This window comes from Panthera tigris, chromosome D3 (assembly GCF_018350195.1).
Source record: "Panthera tigris isolate Pti1 chromosome D3, P.tigris_Pti1_mat1.1, whole genome shotgun sequence".
In the NCBI taxonomy this organism is placed as follows: domain Eukaryota; kingdom Metazoa; phylum Chordata; class Mammalia; order Carnivora; family Felidae; genus Panthera; species Panthera tigris.
Window position 1 is genome coordinate 68,776,640 of NC_056671.1, and position 19,435 is coordinate 68,796,074.

The 19,435-nt window shown below is 41.2% G+C and overlaps 1 protein-coding gene across 7 annotated transcripts in view; it reads right to left on the bottom strand.

Annotated features, from left to right (window-relative positions):
- DYM (dymeclin) overlaps positions 1-19,435 on the bottom strand; it is a 350,029-nt gene that overhangs the window by 276,819 nt on the left and 53,775 nt on the right. For all 7 annotated transcript variants that reach the window (XM_042962563.1, XM_042962565.1, XM_042962564.1 and 4 more), the window contains 3 exons: positions 15,159-15,211; positions 5,593-5,686; positions 4,488-4,621 (listed from right to left, as the gene is read on the bottom strand). In XM_042962563.1, the coding sequence (XP_042818497.1) occupies positions 4,488-4,621; positions 5,593-5,686; positions 15,159-15,211 (281 nt within the window). The remainder of the gene's footprint in view (positions 1-4,487; positions 4,622-5,592; positions 5,687-15,158; positions 15,212-19,435) is intronic.

Sequence of the window (19,435 nt, forward strand, 5' to 3'; positions counted from 1 at the left end):
GCTTCCTGCCCAGCACAGAGGCCAATGCGAGGCTTGAACTTATTATGACCCTGAGATCAAGACCTGAACTAAGAGTTGGACACTTAACCGACTGAGCTCCCCAGATGGCCCGAAGGAGGGGGGTGGTCTTGGGTGGTCTCCTGACTGCGCAGAGCTGGGGAGAGGAGCTGGGCAACCCACTGTTTCTTTCCATCACTCCTCCTGGGTGTCTGCCTTCGGAGACAGTTCCAATTCCTCAGCCTTTCCAGGGTTCTATGGCAAGAACTGGCTGTTTCCTGGAGTTCTCCAACCCTGAAGGCATGTAGCCTTCTTCGGCTTTCACCGATCAGTTGAGTTCACCATTACTCCACTTTCCAACTTGCGAAACGTTAACACTGTGTTCCCCCTGCCTCCTCTTTAATAAGAAAATCATGACTTTCTAACAGTGCTTTTACTGATGTTTTATTGGGGCTTCAGAAGAACGCAAAGATAAACATGTAGTTTCAATCCACTATGCTTGAGGGCAGTATGATTTTTTAGAATAAATTTATATTGAACTAGTTTATGCCAAGGAAACGTGGTTAAGTGAGCCTTTGCATGGACCCGACAACCTCCAGCGTCTTTTCTACCTACTCTCTGCACAGCCATAACTGACCACCACGCTCCACATTGTGCTGTCCCCAGCTCTTGGCACATGACCCATGTCCTTCATGCCCTCAACGCCCACCCACACCACCACCTGCTCACAGGCACACATGGTATGCTCCTTCAAAGCACCCCGCTCTGTGCTCTCGATCCTAGCATCCCCCACTTCCCTGGGCTTTCGTTTCAGCTCGTTCCCCCTCTTTTTTTTTCTTCTCTCTTCAGTCTCCCAATCTCTCAATCTTCAAGGCTTCTTCCCTCATTTATTTTTTTTTCATTTTTTTAATGTTTATTTATTTTTGAGAGAGAGAGAAAGAGACAGAGCATGAGTGGGAGAGGGGCAGAGAGAGAGGAAGACATAGAATTCGAAACAGGCTCCAGGCTCTGAGCTGTCAGTGCAGAGTCTGACGCGAGACTCGAACTCATGGACTGTGAGATCATGACCTGAGCCAAAGTCAGACATTTAACTGACTGAGCCACCCAGGCACCCCACTTCTTCCCCCATTTAAAAAAAATGTAAAAATGTTTGTAAATAAACTATAATTGCCTTCCACTGGGGGCAATATTAGTGGAGTAGTTACTCCAAAGAGGCCTCCTATACAAAACAAGTAGTTCTTGGCTAAAATAACTCTTTTTAGTGCACTGATGGGCTTCCAGAAAGTAAAGGAAATCTCTAAGGACCCTTGCACCATAACCAAAAAGCACAACCACAGGCAAACAAACTGGCTTGAATCCAGAGTAAAACACTGGGCAGTAAACAAACGCTAAGGGTAGGGTGACCCTGATGATGAATGATGGTACAAGGCCGTATGGGTTGCCACTGGGAAGCTGAACCTGAGATGGCACATTAGGCCCAGAACCTCTGGAGGAGGCTTAATGGCCTCAGGTGATGCAGCCCTAGATCCCTCCAGTGGCAAATGCAAATCCCTCCCTGATTTGGGGCCTCAGATTAAGATCCAACCAGCAAAAGCTCACAACCAACATCCTCAAATACATAAGGAAACAAAGTGTTCGCAAAAACAAACTATACATGCAAACCCCTAAGGACTTCAAATATCGGATTTAGGAGATGCAAAATGTAAAATAAGTATCAGAGGTGATGGAAGATGATACCGAGAACCGCAGGACACTAGGAGGAACAGAACTCACACCGAAGGCAAAGGGGAAACAGAAACCGTCGCGCTTCCTGGTTTCCCCTAGGGCTAGCTTTGTCCCCTCCGACTATTCTCAAAGGCGGGGAAGAGCACCAAGAGTTAGAGGTACAAGAGGATACAAATTCTCCGCAGCGAACCATCTATTACCACATCATCCACAGCCCGTGGGGAAATGTTCACCGAGGACATCCTCACAAATTTCTGTTACAAACTGGGAGCTTACTGACAGTCACATTAGCCTCGGAAAGAAGGCTTCCCTGAACATGCCAGCAGGATCCATCTCGCCGCAGCAGTCTGACAAGGAATTGGGACAAAAATCCTGTAGGGTGTGGTGACCCGACCATCCTAAAATCCCACAGCTGACTGCGCTCAATTGTTTGTAGACGGTCCTGTACTTCCGTCAATTCAACCTTCAAACAACCAAACTGCATACTATCTACACCTGCAGCCTTCCGCACACCTGATGCGGATATGCACCTACAAGCTGATAAATGGATGTTTTTAGGTACTGCATAATGATGTCTTTTTTTTTTTTTACCATTTAACAGTATGTATGCAATCGTTTAATTTTATTACTTTTATAAACTGTAAAAAGACATTGATAGAAAATGTAAAAAGGACTTAGACTGCTAATAAGTAGAAATGTCAAGGGGTGCTTGAGTGGCTCAGTTGGTTAAGTGTCTGACTTCGGCTCAGGCTATGATCTTGTGGTTCATGAGTTCGAGCCCCGCATCGGGCTCTGTAATGACAGCTCAGTCTGAAGCCTGCTTCGGATTCTGTGTCTCCCTCTCTCTCTGCCCTTCCCCTGCTTGCACTCTGTCTCTCGCTCTCTCTCTCAAAAATAAATAAAACATTAAATTTTTTTTTTAATTTTTTAAGTAAATAAAGTACAATATATGCATAATTGTTTTGACATAAAGCAAAGCAAAGTGTTGGGTTTGTAGGTTCTTGGCTGGCTTAGCTCTCAGGCCCCATGAAGCAAACACGCACTCCATTCCTGCTGCTACCCCTTTGGTGGAAAGGTTTGCACCTCCCTGCCTAGGGCTGCTTTGGCACTTTCGGTACCACAAAAACGAAGCCTAGCATTAACAAAATTAACACATGCCAGACAGAATTCTGATTAAAAGCTCTGTTTAAACATCCGTGTATGTTTAACAAACACAGATTATCACAGTAGTAAACTGAACATATTTCTCTCTTGAAACTCAGAATCAACATATAAAGCTCTAGGTAGGGGGCGCCTGGGTGGTTCAGTCAGTTGAGTGTCCGACTCCTGATTTCAACTCAGGTCATGATCTCCTAGTTCATGAGTTCGAGCCCCACGCTGTCAGCACAGAGCCCGCCTGGGATTCTCTCTCTCCATCTCTGCCCCTCCCCAACTTGTGCTGTCTCTGTCTCTCTCAAAATAAATAAATAAATAAACATTTAAAAAAAAAAACCCTAGGTAGACAATAAGTCTAATGAGAACAGAGACATGGTTTTTTAAGTTTGTTTGATTATTTTGAGAGAGCGCGCGCGCGCGCACACACACACACACACACACACACACACACACACACACACAGGGGTGGGGGAGACAGGCAGTCCAGAGAGAGAGAGGGAGAGAGAATCCCAAGCCGGCTCCCTCCGGGCTGTCAGCACAGAGCCGTGTGCAGGGCTCAAATGCACAAACCCGCGAGCTCATGACCTGAGCTGAAATCAAGAGCTGGACGCTTAACCAAATAAGCCACCCAGGCACCCCTAGAGACATATTTTGAAAAATGAGTCCAGGATAAGCATCTGACTTTGGCCCAGGTCATGATCTCACAGTTCATGAGTTCGAGTCCCTTATCAGGTGAGCTCGAGCCGCACTTCAGGTAAACATAGGCCCCACTTTGGGTGAGCCCCACTTCTCTCTCTCTCTCTCTGCCCCTCACTCACTTGCACCCTCTCTCTCTCTCTTAAAGAAAGAAAAAATGAACCCAGACCCAGGAGCAACACTGCCTTTGCAAACCTCAGAGAGAAGTCAACGGGAAGGGTAGATACAAAATCCTATACTCCCTGTATTTCACATAACAATCCCTTTCCGCCCTTCTACCTTCCAGGCTGTAAGTTTTCATGCTAAGACATAAAACACCATCTTGAAAACTACAGGCCCTCCTAACCACTGCCCCCCCCCAAAAAAAAAAAAAAAAAAGTAACACAAAAAACCCAGCAATATCAGGAGAAAACGGCAATATTTCGCTGTGTCTTCGGAACAAGACCACACATTTCGGCATCGTAAAACTGCCCTTAAATGTTATTTCTGATCAAGTAGACCCACAGAGCCAGAGACTGCTGCGTCCTATGAAAGTAACCTTCAATATGTCTAAAATCCGTACTTCTGATTGGTTGTCTCCTTTAATAATGTATTCCCCTAGTAATGATACTTAAGTTGACAACCCTGTTTTCTGAAAGGTGTATTTGTGGTTTTTAATTTTATTTTCCATATGCATCAGAGTCAAAGTAAGTAAAAGCTTCGCTGCTACCGGCTTCCTTATTTCAAAAGAAAAAGGAAAAAAAAAAGAACTTTGAGAGCTCTGGCTCATTTAAATATAGGAGAAAAGGGAGTGACAGCGTGCCAGGTCGTTTAAAAATGAAAAGGGAAGTCAGAGAGAATTTTCGACACTACGCTTTGATTCCTCAGGTTTCATCCTTCCGTGTTACACGTGCATCTTCAAAGGCCATACTTACTGTAACTGCCAGGAGATTTTTCTTCGTACGTGAAATGAAGTTGCAATTCCTCCTCTGACATCTCACAGATGAACACTTTCAGCAGACAGCAAATAATAAACAAAGCGTTGTGTGTCTGCCAAATGAAGATGTGGCTAGAAAGGAAAGACCAAACCACACGGGAATCAGCACTTCATCAGGAGCACGGGCACCATGCCGTTCATGATTTCTCGGCCGTTTTGCCCATTCCGTTTGTAATATAAACACAGCGTCCCTATCTTTTCATGGCTAGTGATATATTACTCTATGCCAATCCACTTCATGTTTCATGCTGTACATTTTACTTAGTGAGTCAACCTAACAAAAATATTTTCGTTAGGTATGGCCGCTCTTTGTTCTTAACTTCGTACCTGTCCCACACGTGGGCAGGGCAAAGAAAAGGGAAAAAAAAATGTTTTTAAATATAGTAACATAAAGAGATTATATGCAAACACACGACCCAAATTTTAAATGGGGCACTGCCAGCAGCCCAGGACAATAGTCGCTATTTGTATTAGTAACCAGGAACTCAATAAGAAAAATTTAAATTAGATTCAATATAATTTGTTTGGAAGCAAAACTGGTTTTAAAAAATGCTTGAGGGCATCAAAGATTAACCTTCCAAGGCATCAAATATAAAATTTTAATATCTACATTAGCTATACTGGAATTCAAATAAAAATAAAATTATAATATCTAATCAGAACTTTCTTTCATCTACTAGGAAAGGAAGAAAGGAAACAGATGTGGAATGAAATACTCAAACTTAGTCATAATTTAAACTAGGTATGAACAGCAATAATAATGGGGGCGGGGAAACTATCTTTTTTAATAATAATTACATTGCTATTAACCTTCTTAAGGAATATATTTCTGAAGATTGTCTGAAATGCTGAAATCAAACAGATTCCAGAATTCATAACCTCACCACAATGACTTGGACAGTAAATTATAACCTCTCTTTTACTTTTTAATAATGAGAATTCCTTTATAGCTTTCAAAAAGACCATAATCCATTTCCACCAAAAAATGAAAAATACTCATATTGCTAAATATAAAGAGAACATGATTTAATCAGCCAGCTTACTTCTGACATTCTGCCGAAAGTTTTAGTTCTTTGGTTCTAGAAAGGAAGACCTTAATTAGCGCACCAAGGTTTCCTGTTCGAGGATTGTTTACAACTGCAAGAGAAGATAAGGTTTTAAAAAGTTAAAATTAAAAACTGAAATCAAAGTGAACATATTAAAACACTTATAAAACCAAGCTGTCAAGCTGAAGTTGCTCACAGACAAACCTTATGACCAACTTCACATCTAATTAGGAAAATAAACAATGAGAGAAATTGCTGGTCTTAATTTTGAACAAAAAGTGATTTGCAAGGGGCATCTGGGTGGCTCAGTCAGTTAAGCGTCTGACTTAGGCTCAGGTCATGAACTCTCGGTCCATGAGTTCGAGCCCTGCATTGGGCTCTCTGCTGTCGGTGCAGAGCCTGCTTTGGATCCTCTGTCCCTCCCCCTTCTCCCCCACGTGCTTGCGCGCTCTCTCTCTCTGTCTCAAACACAGATAAAAAACATTTTAGAAAATTAAAAAAAAAATGATTTGCAAACTGAAAATGATGGAAACAATAGGACAAAGTAGCCAATTCATATCAGAATTCAAAACTGTAAAGAAGAGAGAATAGTTGATACATACTCAATTTACACACACACACACACACACACACAAATTATTTCTCTTTAGAAAAGCAAATGTTAAAAAAAAAAACTCAAAAAATGATTCCCAGTATACAGAATACAATCAACTGTAAAGGCAAAAACTCTGTTCGGATCATCGTAAATCATTCTAACGAAAAACAGACACATAAAGCACTATGGCCGGGGGGAGCTATTTTAATCAAATACAATTTTAAAGAATTTGCTCAAAAAGTTGTTTAAGTTCAAAGGGGGGCATTTCAACAAGTATAGCCCAAAGAATTGAGCGGATACAGTAATGAGAATCAGAAGATCTGGTTTCTAGATCCAAGGCTATAATTAACAGAATATTAAACCTCAGACAAATTACTTTTCTTCTCCAGCCTGTTTTCTCATCAAGCAACAGGAAACACACACTGACCAATATACAGTAAGTGCTCTACACATATCACCTCACCAAATCCTCAAAACCAACTACAGGATAAGCACCAACATCACCTCCATTTCACAGATCCTCACGTCTCTGTTGTTACCGCTCAAGGACACATCCTTGTCTGCTGGTTACAATCCCTGGCTCTAAGATGCTGTGCTACACCAACCCCTCTAATCAAGGAATCAGACTTAATGAAGATACAAAGCTCTATCGGGCTGCCCAGTAAGACACACGTGATGATTAATTTTACAAGTCAACTTAACTGAGCCACAGGATGCCCAGATATCCGGTTAAACTTATTTCTGGGTGTATCTGTGAGGGTGTCTCTGCATTTTAATTTTCAGCTGAGTAAAACAGCCTGGCCTCTCCAAAGTGGGCGCACATCATCCAACACATTAAGGGCATGAACGGAACCGATGTCGGAGGAAGACTGAATCCTCCTCTGGCTGACTGTTGAACTAAAACGTCAGCCTTCTGCCCTTGGACAGGGACTTACAACACTGGCTCTTACGGTTTTCAGGCCTTTGGACTTGAATGGGAATTCACACCATTGGTTTCACTGGGTCTGTGGACAACCTTAATACATCACAGAAGCACAGAAGTTAAGAACCAGTCAGAGCTAAAGAGTACTATGCTAAGTGAAGTAAGTCAGAGAAAGACAATTACCATCCGATTTCACACATCCTATGTGGAATTTAAGAAACAAATGAGCAAAGGGGGGGGGGGTGGGAAGAGAGAGAGAGGCAAACCAAGAAACCGGCTCTTAACTACAGAGAACAAACTGATGGTTACTGGCGGTGGGGGGGGGAAATAAGTGATGGGGATTAAGGAGGGCACTTGTGATACAGACAGGCTGAATCACTGTGTTGTACGCCTGAAACTAATACTACACTGTACATTATTTAAATACACTGTATGAATCTAAATACAAACTTAAAAAAAAAAAAAAAAACTCATCAGAAGGAAGAGACCATTTAGCCAAAAACTTTAATTTTATTGATGAAGGAAAAGAGACCCAGAAAGGTTAAGTGTTGGGCCCAAAGTCAACAATGTTAGTGACAAATGTCCAGTCTTTTTGCTTTACGAACGGTTTTCAAACTGAGAGATTCCAGAGTTCTGAATATTTGTTTCTCTTTCGAAATGTTATTTTTAACTATTTCGAAAAACAGAAATGCAAACGCTCAAACACACTGGCCTCTGCTGCCTGAAAAATTCATTTAAAAAAAAATTTTTTAATGTTTATTTTATTTTTAGAGAGAGAGAAAGACCAAGCACGAGCAGGAGAGGGGCACAGAGAGAGGGGGAGACAGAATCCGAAGCGGGCTCCAGGCTCTGAGCTGTCAGTACAGAGCCGGACAATAGACTTGAACCTACGAACCGTGAGATCATGACCTGAGCCGAAGTCAGTGCTTAACTGAGCCACACGGACGCCCCAGAAAAATTCAGACCTGACACTTATCTTTTGCTGCATCTCTATGAATATATTTGAACTTGTTGAAAATGTGTCAAAGATTTGAAAGAACGAAGTTCTCCAGAAATGTTAAAAATCCAGGTATGCACATACATACATAAAAAAAAAAAATCACACATGGGAATTAAGTACACCATTACAGCATACCTGCTCGGTGCTCAATAACTGTCAAGTTAATTCAGGTCAACCTGCTGGGTAACTGTTCTTGTCACAGCTTGAGTCAATGCAAGTTACAGTGTAACTTTCTCTCTGCGATAAAGCATTGCGGCACCTTGCTATTCCGAGCGTGGTTCAGGGACTGGTGGCAACAGCGTTATGTGGGAGCCTGCCGGACACACAGAACCCCAGGGCCACCCCCCTGCACCTGCTGAAGTTAACAGCGCTTCTCAAGGCTTAACGTGCCTTTAAATCACAAGGCACTCTTAAAGTTCCAATTCTGATCTCGCAGGTGTCGAGGGTGACCTGAGAGTCTACAACACTGTCTCCCAGGTGGTGCTCCTTGCCACTGAAGGGAGAACCCCACTGTGGGCAGCAAGGTGCGACACGTGCGGTAAGTCAGGGCGGGTTTTGTCCGGCTGTTATAATCAAGAATAGATATGTGATTAGATGTTAAATCTTGTCAGTTACACTTTGAAATAAAAATTTCCTGCTTCTCTTTCAAGCTTTGGGGCTTAATGAAAGAATATCCTGAGATTTCAGGATACACCGTGTAAAAACAAACAAAAAAAACCCCACAAAAACAAAAAGTTAATGTTTGCAAGTGCATCTCTGTGTGAATTATTGTTACCTAGCTACTGTAAACCGAAACAAAATACCAAAACAGGGGCACCTGGATTGTTCTGTCGGTTAAGTGTCTGACTTCGGCTCAGGTCAGGATCTCACGGTTCGTGGGGTTCAAGCTCCGCGTCGGGCTCTGTGCTGACAGCTCAGAGCCTGGACCCTGCTTCTGATTCTGTGTCTCCCTGTCTCTGTGCCCCTCCCCCGCTCACACTCTCTCAAAAATGAATAAACGTTAAAAATAAATTTAAAATTAAAAAAAATATTGAAACAAAGAGGATATGACTACAAGCATTATTCAGAACCCCAGCTTCACAATCTTGTGTTCATTCAACAGGTCCTTTATTACTGAATGACTTCATAAGTAATTGTTTGAATTTATAAATGGTTAGCTATTTAAAAACGAACAACAACAACAAAAAAATAACACTGTGTTGTTGGGAACAGCAACCAGCTACTACCACTGTGGATACCTTTTCTTTTCATTCATTCATTCAGCATGTATTTATTGAGCTAATTCTACGTACATACCCAGTACTCTTTCAGGTACTAAGGAGATACTCAGGACGCACAGTCTTTTTTTTATTTTTTTAACGTTTTTTTTTATTTTTGAGACAGAGAGAGACAGAGCATGAACGGGGGAGGGGCAGAGAGAGAGGGAGACACAGAATCAGAAGCAGGCTCCAGGTTCTGGGCCATCAGCCCAGAGCCCGACGCGGGGCTCGAACTCACGGACCGCGAGATGGTGACCTGAGCTGAAGTCGGCCGCTTAACCGACTGAGCCACCCAGGCGCCCCACAGGACGCACAGTCTTAATGCAGCTGACATTCTAAAACATTTCAGTTTTTACACTACTCTTACACAAGATGCAGACGGGGAAATAGACTAATAAAACAAAGTACAAAGTACCAAAGTACAAAGTACTTTAATGGAATCAAAGTTAATTGGTAAAAATCAAATATGATGTTCAAGCTGAATAAGCTAGAGCAGGAACAGGGGATAACTGACAGGAAGGCAGAAAAGCATAACAGAATTAGACCACAGAGTCTGAGTAGGTTCAAATCCCAGCTGCACCACTGACTAGCTGTGACACCTGGCAACTTACTTTCAGCCCCCCACCCCATGCCTCACTTTCCTCAACTGTAAAATTAAATAACAATGGCACTTAAATTAAAAACTAACTCATTTCACTCTAGAGTTTGAACTTGTAGCAATCCGTTCATAGCTTTTGTGTAAAGAAGAGACTTCCCTATCTCTACAGGAGTTCAAGCAAAGTCTGAGTAACATTCAGGTAAAGGTATTATAAAGAAAATTTCCATCTGGGGTAAGAAAGTTGGACTTGCTTCCAGACCCTGAAACAACCTTTCCCAATATTTCACTAAAATACCCAAGTCCCCAATCCAATAAATATACAGAAGCTAGGACAGAGACAGGGTAGCAATCCATGGGGATGCACTCAACAAAATTTATATTGTGGGAAACTCTACTGCCCACTTTCTTCAATAAATAAATAAATAAATAAATAAATAAATAAATAAATAACTAGGGGAAAAAAGAAGAGATAGACAATAGCAGAAGGAACCTAGCTATGAAAAGAATCATAAAAACGTATCAGCCAATAACAACATATAGCCTCTATTTTGGTTCCTGAGTCACATAAACTAAGACAATAAGAAATTTGAACACTCAGTGGTTATTTTATAATGTTACAAATGATTTTCTAGGGGTGCCTGGGTGGCTCATTCGGCTGAACATCTGACTTCAGCTCAGGTCATGATCTCACAGTTTGTGAGTCTGAGCCCTGCATCAGGCTCTGTGCTGACAGCTCAGAGCCTAGGGCCTGTTTCGGATTCTGTGTCTTCCTCTCTCTGTGCCCCTCCACTGCTCACACTCTGTCTCTCCCTCTCTCTCAAAAATAAATAAACATTAAAAAAAAAATGTTTTTAATTGCTTTCTAGTAAGATAGTGGTATTGTTTTCCTTAAAACAAAACAAAACAAAACAAAAAACTCCTCTTAGGGGATCTATGCCAAAATATTTATGGATGAAATGACATGCCTGAGGTTGGTGTCTAATATGCGAGGACGTGCTCTCTGTTTGTCGGCTTTTCTGTACATGTTTCTTACTTCCGTGAATGGTTGAGAGATATAGATGAAGCCTGCCCATTAGCTGAAAATGAGTGAAGTCAGAAGAGGAACTTATGGGAGTTTACTACATTATTTGGCCTGCATTTCTAGAAGCGTGAAACCTAAATATCAAACACCCTTGAAAATATACAACAAGACACAAGTTCACACAAATGCTAATTCCAGGCAGACAGTCCTTCTCCCCACCAAAACAGAGAACACTTGAACTACAGAGTTTATAGAACCGATGAGTATTTACTTGGTAATCAATGGACGGTTAGCAAGGCTAACCACTTGAAAGTAACTTTAAGGACAAAATCTCCCCCTCTCTGTCTACTCCAACAAGAAAACTTACGTTACTCATTCCACTTCCTACACTTCCCTCCTACTTCCTACACCAACTCTGAGGCTACCCCCCCACCCCCGCTGAAAACAACTGGGGAGAAATAAACACGCCAGACACAGAGCAACATGCACTAGAGGTTACATGTACAAAAAATGTTGACCCAGATGTTCCTTCAGGGAATTTTATAATTCTCTCCAAAGCCAAGGAGTAAGGGTAAGAGAAGGTCCCATTTAAACCGAGCAAAACCTAAACAAAATAAAACCTTCCTGGGTTCTAAAGTTAGGTTAGAAAACAGCAGCAGCCTGCCTTCAAGCTTAAATAATAGCAGATTCAACAAGCACCTACAGGATCCACACAAGGAACAAGCTTAATAACAAGGTGTATTTACACCCTCTCTGACAGCAAACAACATACCTACATGGGTACTCTCCGTGATTCTACCCTGCTTTAGTTTTCTGAAGAGACACAGCATGTGAAAGTAGGTCTGTTTATTTCTGGTCTGATTCCCCTAACGAGACAGAGCCATGAGGTCAGGAATCTAGGTCAGTCTTTTGCGCCAGAATATGGAATATATTATGCAATATATAGCACAGTATACAGAATAGAGCCTATAATATAGTAGGTGCTCAATAAACATTTGCTAGTTTCATGAATAAGGAAAAACAAAACAGTAAGCACAGAGTAAGAAACAGGCTATGGTAAACCTTCAGAGGAAGAACTGAATCAAAACTATCAAACAAGGGGGTGCCTGGGTGACTCAGTCGGCTGAGTGTCTGAATTAGGCTCAGGTCATCATCTTATGGTTCACGAGTTTGAGTCCCACTTCAGGCTCTGTGCTGAAGCTCAGAGCCTGGAGCCTGCTTCGGATTCTGTGTCTCCCTCTCTCTCTCTGCTCCTCCCCCACTTGTGCTCAGTCTCTGTCTCTTAAAAATAAATAAACCTTAAAAAAATAAAAAATTAAAAAAAAACTATCAAACGTATTTGAGTAACAAGCATCATCAGTGGAAGAAGAGAAAATCGACTCTTTTTTTTTTTTATGTTTATTTATTTTGAGAGAGAGACAGAGTGGGCAGGGAAATGGTAGGGGCAGGGAGAGGGAGGGAAGGGCAGAGAGAATCCCAAGCAGGCTCCACGCTCAGCACAGAGTCCAACATGGGACTCAATCTCACGACCCTGAGATCATGATCTGAGCTGAAATCAAAAGTCAGACACTTAACCAACTGAGCCACCCAGGTGCCCCTCAAACATCTATTCAAAAAAAAAAAGAAAGAAAGAAAGAGGGGCCCCTGGGTGGCTCAGTTGGTTAGGCATCTGACTTCAGTTCAGGTCATGATCTCGCGGTGCGTGGGTTCGAGCCCCGTGTCAGGCTCTGTGCTGACAGTTCAGAGACTGAAGCCTGCTTCAGATTCTGTGTCTCCCTCTCTCTCTGACCCTCCCCCCATTCATGCTCTGTCTCTCTCTGTCTCAAAAATAAATAAACATTAAAAAAATTTTTTTAAGAAATTATATTAAAATTATATTAATAAAATTATATTAATTATGATAAAATTACATTTAAAAAAAGGAAAAAGAAAGATACAGAAAGCAAAAACAGTCCAAGCTGACTGTTAACAGGTGATCCTAAGTTGGGGGAGAAGAAACCCAAACACAAGGAAAATCAAAACCATAACTAAAGAAAACTTTGGAACTGAAAAGACTTTAATAAGCCAATAAAAAAAAAACCTCATCAAATTTCAGGCAAAATCAAAAAGAAAAAAGTATAATGAGAAACACTTAATCATAATGGTTAATGAAAAAAGTGTAATAAACAAAGAAGCAAAAAAAAAAAAAATTACGATCTTCAGACTTCCTCTCCAGTAACCACTTTCTTAAACCATATACAAAAATAAATTTGAAATGGATTAAAGACCTACATGTAAGACCTGAAACCATAAAACTCTTAAAAAATACATAGGCAGTAAATTTGGAATTCAGTCTTAGCAATATTTTTTGGATCTGTCTCCTCAGGCAAGGGCAACAAAAGCAAAAATAAACAAGTGGGACTACATCAAACTAAAAAGCTTCTGCACAGCAAAGGAAACCATGAACAAAATGAGAAGGCAACCTAATGAATGGCAGAAGAGATCTGCAAATGACATATTCCATAAGAAGTTAATATTCAAGGGGTGTCTGGCTGGCTCAGCTGGTGTACCACGTGACTCTTGACCTCAAGGTTGTAAGTTTGAGCCCCATGTTGGGTGTAGAGATTACTTGAAAATAAAATCTTTTTTTAAAAAAAGTTCATTTTCAAAACATGTAAAGAATTCATACAACTCAACACCAAAAAATCCCACATCTGATTAAAAAATAGGCCAAGGGGGGCACCTGGGTGGCTCAGTCGCTTAAGTGTTTGACTTCGGCTCGGGCCATGACCTCACGATTCATGAGTTCGAGCCCACATCGGGCTCTGTGCTGACAGCTCAGAGCCTGGAGCCTGTTTCTGATTCTGTGTCTCCCTCTCTCTCTGCCCCTCCCCTGCTCACACTGTCTCTCTCCCTCTCAAAAATAAACAAACATTAAAAAAAATTAAAGAAAAATAGGCTGAGGACTTGAACAGACATTTTCCCAAAGAAGACATACAGATGGCCAACAGACACATGAAAGGATGCTCAGTATCACTCATCATCAGGGAAATGCAAATCCAAACGACAATTAGGTATCACCTCACACCTTTCAGAGTGACTAAAATCAAAAAGACAAGAAATAACAAGTGTGGGTGAAGATGGGGAGAAACGGGAACCCTCTTGCACTGTTGGTGGGAATGCAAACTGGGGCAGGCACTGTGGAAAACGGTATGGAGGTTCCTCAACAGATGAAAAATAGAACTACCCTATGACGCAACTCTTTCTAGCCTTTATCTGAAGAAAATGAAAACACTAACTTCAAAAGACCTACGTGGCCCCAGGTTCACGGCAGCATCATCTACAATAGTGAAGGCATGGAAACAACCCAGGTGTCCGTCGATAGATGAATGGGTAGAGGTGGTATATACATACAAGGGAATATTACTCCACCATAAGTAAGAATGAAGTCTTGCCATTGGTGGCAACATGGATAGACCCAGAGGGTACTGTGCTAAGTGAAAAGTCTGAGAAACACCAATACTGTGTTATTTCACTTATATGTGGAATCAAAAAAAAAAAGAAAAAGAAAAAAGAAAAAACAAACAAAACAGACTCATAAATATAGAGAACAAAGCGGTAGCTGACAGGTGGGGCGGGGGGTGGAATGGGTGAAACAGGTAAAGGGGATTAAGAGGTACAAACTTCCAATTATAAAAGAAGTAAGTCGCAGAGATGATCAAGTCCAGCATAAGAAATACAGTCAGTAATACTATTATGACTGTGTATGATGACAGATGGTAACTAGACTTATTACAATGAGCATTTTGTAATATATACAAATGTCAAATCAAGATCAAATCACTATGCTATACACCTGACGCCAATGTAACACTGTTCAACTATTCCTCAATTAAACACCAAACAAAACAAGCTAAAACAGTCTGTGGTTTAGGAGAGTCTATTACCACCACTGCAAGTGAGCAAGCACGTGTCTTACTGCTCTTGACCAAATGGTACCTTCTAGCGGCCCCAATGAGCACCATGAACAGGAGTAAATATTACTAAATATAAGCATCCAGAATATATCACTTCATTAATTTAATTCATATTACACTACCAAAACTTGTAACAGAAATTTTTAAATAAATGCCACCCATACACACACACACACACACACACACACACACTCACTCATTTTGCCCCTTACCTAAAGACCTGCAGACTGAAACAGTTGCTTCCTCCAAGAGCTTCAGCTCGGTGCTGGAGGGAGAGAAGAAAAGGTAATTAATAACTACAATGCTAAATAGGTACACACTGACCAGTTAAAGGAATAAATAAAATAAAGAAGAGAAAAACAATTTAGAAGGAAAATAGGATATACCATGATAAACAATAAAATCACAAATTTTATTGGGTGGCTCAGTTGGTTAAATATCTGACTCCAGCTCAGGTCATGATCTCATTTTGTGGGTTCAAGCCCCAAGTCGGGCTCTGTGCTGACAGCTCAGAGCCTGGAGCCTGCTTCAGATTCTGTGTCTCCCTCTCTCTCTGCCCCTCCCCCGCTTGCACTTGGTCTCTCAAAATAAATAAAAACATTAAAAAAAAACAATAAAAAGACAAAATGAAGTTAAGCTTCTGTTTTCGACATAATTAGAAAATGTACTCGGAGAGCACCAATCATGGGGTTAGAGTTATTTGAAAAAAATGCCATTATTTTTAGGAGAAACATGAAGTCTCATGATACCTGCAATACCTTTAAATAGATCAACAACAAATAAAGGAAGAAACAAGGCAAGAAAAGCACAAGAACACATACATAAGCTTCAATAATTTATAAACAAAGATAAACAGAAACACACAGAGATAGATATGAGTGACACGGAGACAGGAGGCACAGACAGAAACAGACATAAAACTCGGAAAAAAACACAGGGGAAAGTTTTATGACACTGGATTAGGCAATGATTTCTTGGATATGATACCAAAAACACAGACATTAAAAGAAAAAAAATATGTAAGTTTGACTTTATCAAAATGAAAAGCTTTTGCGTATCAAAGGATACTATCTCAGGGTGAAAAGCCAAAACAGCAGAATGGGAGAAAATGTTTGCAAATCATCTATCTGATAAGAGACTGATACCCAGAATATACCAAAACAAAAACAAAAACCTCTGACTCAACAAAAAACCAAACAACTCAATTTAAAAATGGGCAAAATTTAAAGAGACATTTCTCCAAAGAAGACATACAAAAGGCAATAGGTATATAAAAAGATGTGCAACACGATTCATCAGGGAAATGCAAATCAAAACCACAATGAGATACTGCTTTCACACCTATTAAAATGGCTATTAAAAAAAAAAAAAAGGAGAGAGAGAAGGGAAGTGTCGGAGGAGATATAGAGAAATGGGGACCTTCGTGCATTATGTAAAATGGTGCTGGTGCTTTGAAACAAGAGTATGGCAATTCAGCAAAAAGTTAAATATAAAATTACTGTGTGATCCAGCAATTCCATTTCTGGGTATACAAATACCCAAAAAGGACTGAAAGCAGGAACTCAACCTGATATCTGTACATCACATTCACCATCACTCATAACAGCCAAAAGTAGAAACAATCAAAATGTCCATCAATGGGTGAATCACGGTACAAAATGTGGTACATTCATACAGTGTAACATCATTCAGCCTTAAAAAGGAAAGAAATTCTAACACGTGCTACAACACAGATGAACCTTGAAGACATTACGCTGAGTGACACAAACCAGCCACAAAAAAAGAAATACTGTATGATTCCACTTATAGAAGGCCCCTGGAGTAGTTAGATTCAGAGAGACAGAAAGAACGGCAGTTAGTGGAGTTGAAGGCGGGGGGAATGGGGAGTTAGTGTTTAATGAGTCGGGTTTCAGTCTGGGAAGATGAAAAGTTCTGGAGACGGATGGTGGGTCAGACAACAAGGCGAGTGTATTTAATGTCATAGAAGCATACACTTAAAAATGGTTAAGGTGATCAATTTTATGTTGTGTTTTGCCACAATTAAAAAAAAAAAAAGTGCATTCCAATTCCAGCTCAACTACTTACCAGCTACGTGACTTTGGACTAATTTCTTAACCCTTTATGTCTTAGGTTCCTTCTATATAAAACAGAGATGATAAATAATTGTACCTGCTCCAAAGACAGCGTTATCATTAAATTACATAATATGTTATGAAGTGCGTGGAACAGTATCTGGCACAGAGTAAAACCTAATAAATGATCGCTATTTTTGATTCCAAAATGTAGTGGGTTCCTCCCTCCCCCGGTTAATTAAAATAATGCTTTATGTTATATTTTTCAAAGCACTTTAAAATTTATTAGTGCATTTAAATCCCAGGACAACCTCTTCTTTTTTTTTTTTTTAAATATTTATTTCGAGAGCATGAGAGGGAGTGAGTGGGGAAGGGGTGGAGAGAGAGAGGGAAAGAATCTCAAGCAGGCTACACGCTGTCAGCACAGAGCCTGACATAGGGCTCAATCTCAGGGACCGTGAGATCCTGACCTGAGCCGAAATCCAGAGTCGGTCGTTTAACCAGCTGAGCCACCCAGGCGCCCCATGACAACCTCTTCTGATAAGCAGAAGCTATAAACCCTCTTTTTATGTACACATAGATATATACGAAATGTATTATTAAGACTGATTTCGCCTGCTTCACTTCTCTAATGTGGCTGTTGGAAAACTTTAAATGACCTGTGTCTCACCTTGTATTTGCAGGAGAGCTGCTCCGGAACCTGTCTCCTGACAACGGAAGGCAGTGTCATGTCTAAGAATTACAAGTATTATACACACACACAAAGCTGGAACCCACTTGCTACTTCAGCGAACAGGCCATTACCTTAAGATTCTCAAGTTATAGGGGCGCCTGGGTGGCTTGGTCGGTTGGGCGTCCGACTTTGGCTCAGGTCATGATCTCACGGCTCATGGGTTTGAGCCCCATGTTAGGCTCTGTGCTGACAGCTCGGAGCCTGGAGCCTGCTTCGGATTCTGTGCCTCCCTCTCTCTCTCTGCGCCCCCCACCCTCCGCCTTCACTCACGACCTCCCTACCTCCACTCATGCTCTCTTTTTCTGAAAAATAAACATTAAAAAAATATTTTTTTAAAGAATCTCAAGTTATACTCACATTCAAAAAGATAAATATCTTGTCAAAGTTAAATCTCTAAGTTTCTCATTGAAGTTTTTTTTAGCCAAAATAACCTAGAAATAATGCTATAATAAAGCATTTGTGGGTCTCTGGGCTTTATCACTGTATTTTTATTCACAAAAATAGTTTTAGGGTCTGCCCACCTCACAGTGTCTGTCAGCCTGATGTCCCCATCCCTTTCTTCCATCTTCCCCCCTACCCCCAGGGGTGAGGAGAGCCAGACAGGCTTGTTCAGCAAGACCCCACTCCCTGGCCACTGCTGACTCAATCAGAGACAGACATTTGGAATGTCTGGGGAATTTGGAACTGGAACGGAAACAAAGGTTTTCCATACAACTAGAATATGGCTGCAAAGCTGAGAATTATGGGAAACCATCCTTTATCCACTGAGAAGCAGAGAAAGCAAGTTAGTAAGAAAATAGAGAAAATGAATAAAAGATTTGAGGAAAGAAGCAGAGATGAACAGAGCAATTAAAGGATTCCTGCTGGCCTTCCAATTCTTGGGGCCAGCTCTTCCCAAAGCCTGTCTGTGTTCTTGATCTTGGATTCAATGAGACATCCCTGTCTCTTCATCACATATGCCCCTCTTTCTGCCATATGCCAAATCAAATTGATTCTTGTTAATAACCAAAAGAGTTCTTATTAATAAATCACTGTGGTCAGATTTAATAATATACACTTGTTGGCAAGTAGTAGAAACTATGAATTACTCAGTTTATTGGTTACTCAGGCAAAAAAATAAAAGTAAAGAGGTATAAATGCAAAAGACTGTAAATAGCTTTATGAGGTTAATAACTAGACCACACGCATAAAATCTGTTTCGGTGGTGTTTCGACTTTCCTCAGTCAATAACACTCTCTTAAAACTGGATGGAACCAAGAACTTCAATTATATACATGTGGCTACAGCCTTCAAGACCTTCTAAGCTTGTTCATTCAGCAAACACTGCCTGGGCGCTCAGGACATGCTGGGTTCCGTGAAAGATGCTGTCTCAGCCCCCAGGTTACACGGAGGAATAAAGAAGCAGCTAGACTATTTGGTGGGGTGGGGGGTTGGGGGGAAACACCAAGATCAAGCCCAGCCCTGTATGTAAGGTCCTAAGAGGTGCACCCAACCTACCCCAGGAGCGGTCAAGGAAGGCATCCTGGAGGAAGTAACCGCAAGAGAACTCAGTCTGGCAGACATCAGGAGAGGGCTTTCCAGACACGACTGACAGCGCATGCAAATCATCACAGAGAGCCTGGCACGTTCTGGAAAGCAGAGGTTCGCCTACACTGGAGAATGGCAAACTACAAGACTAGAAAAG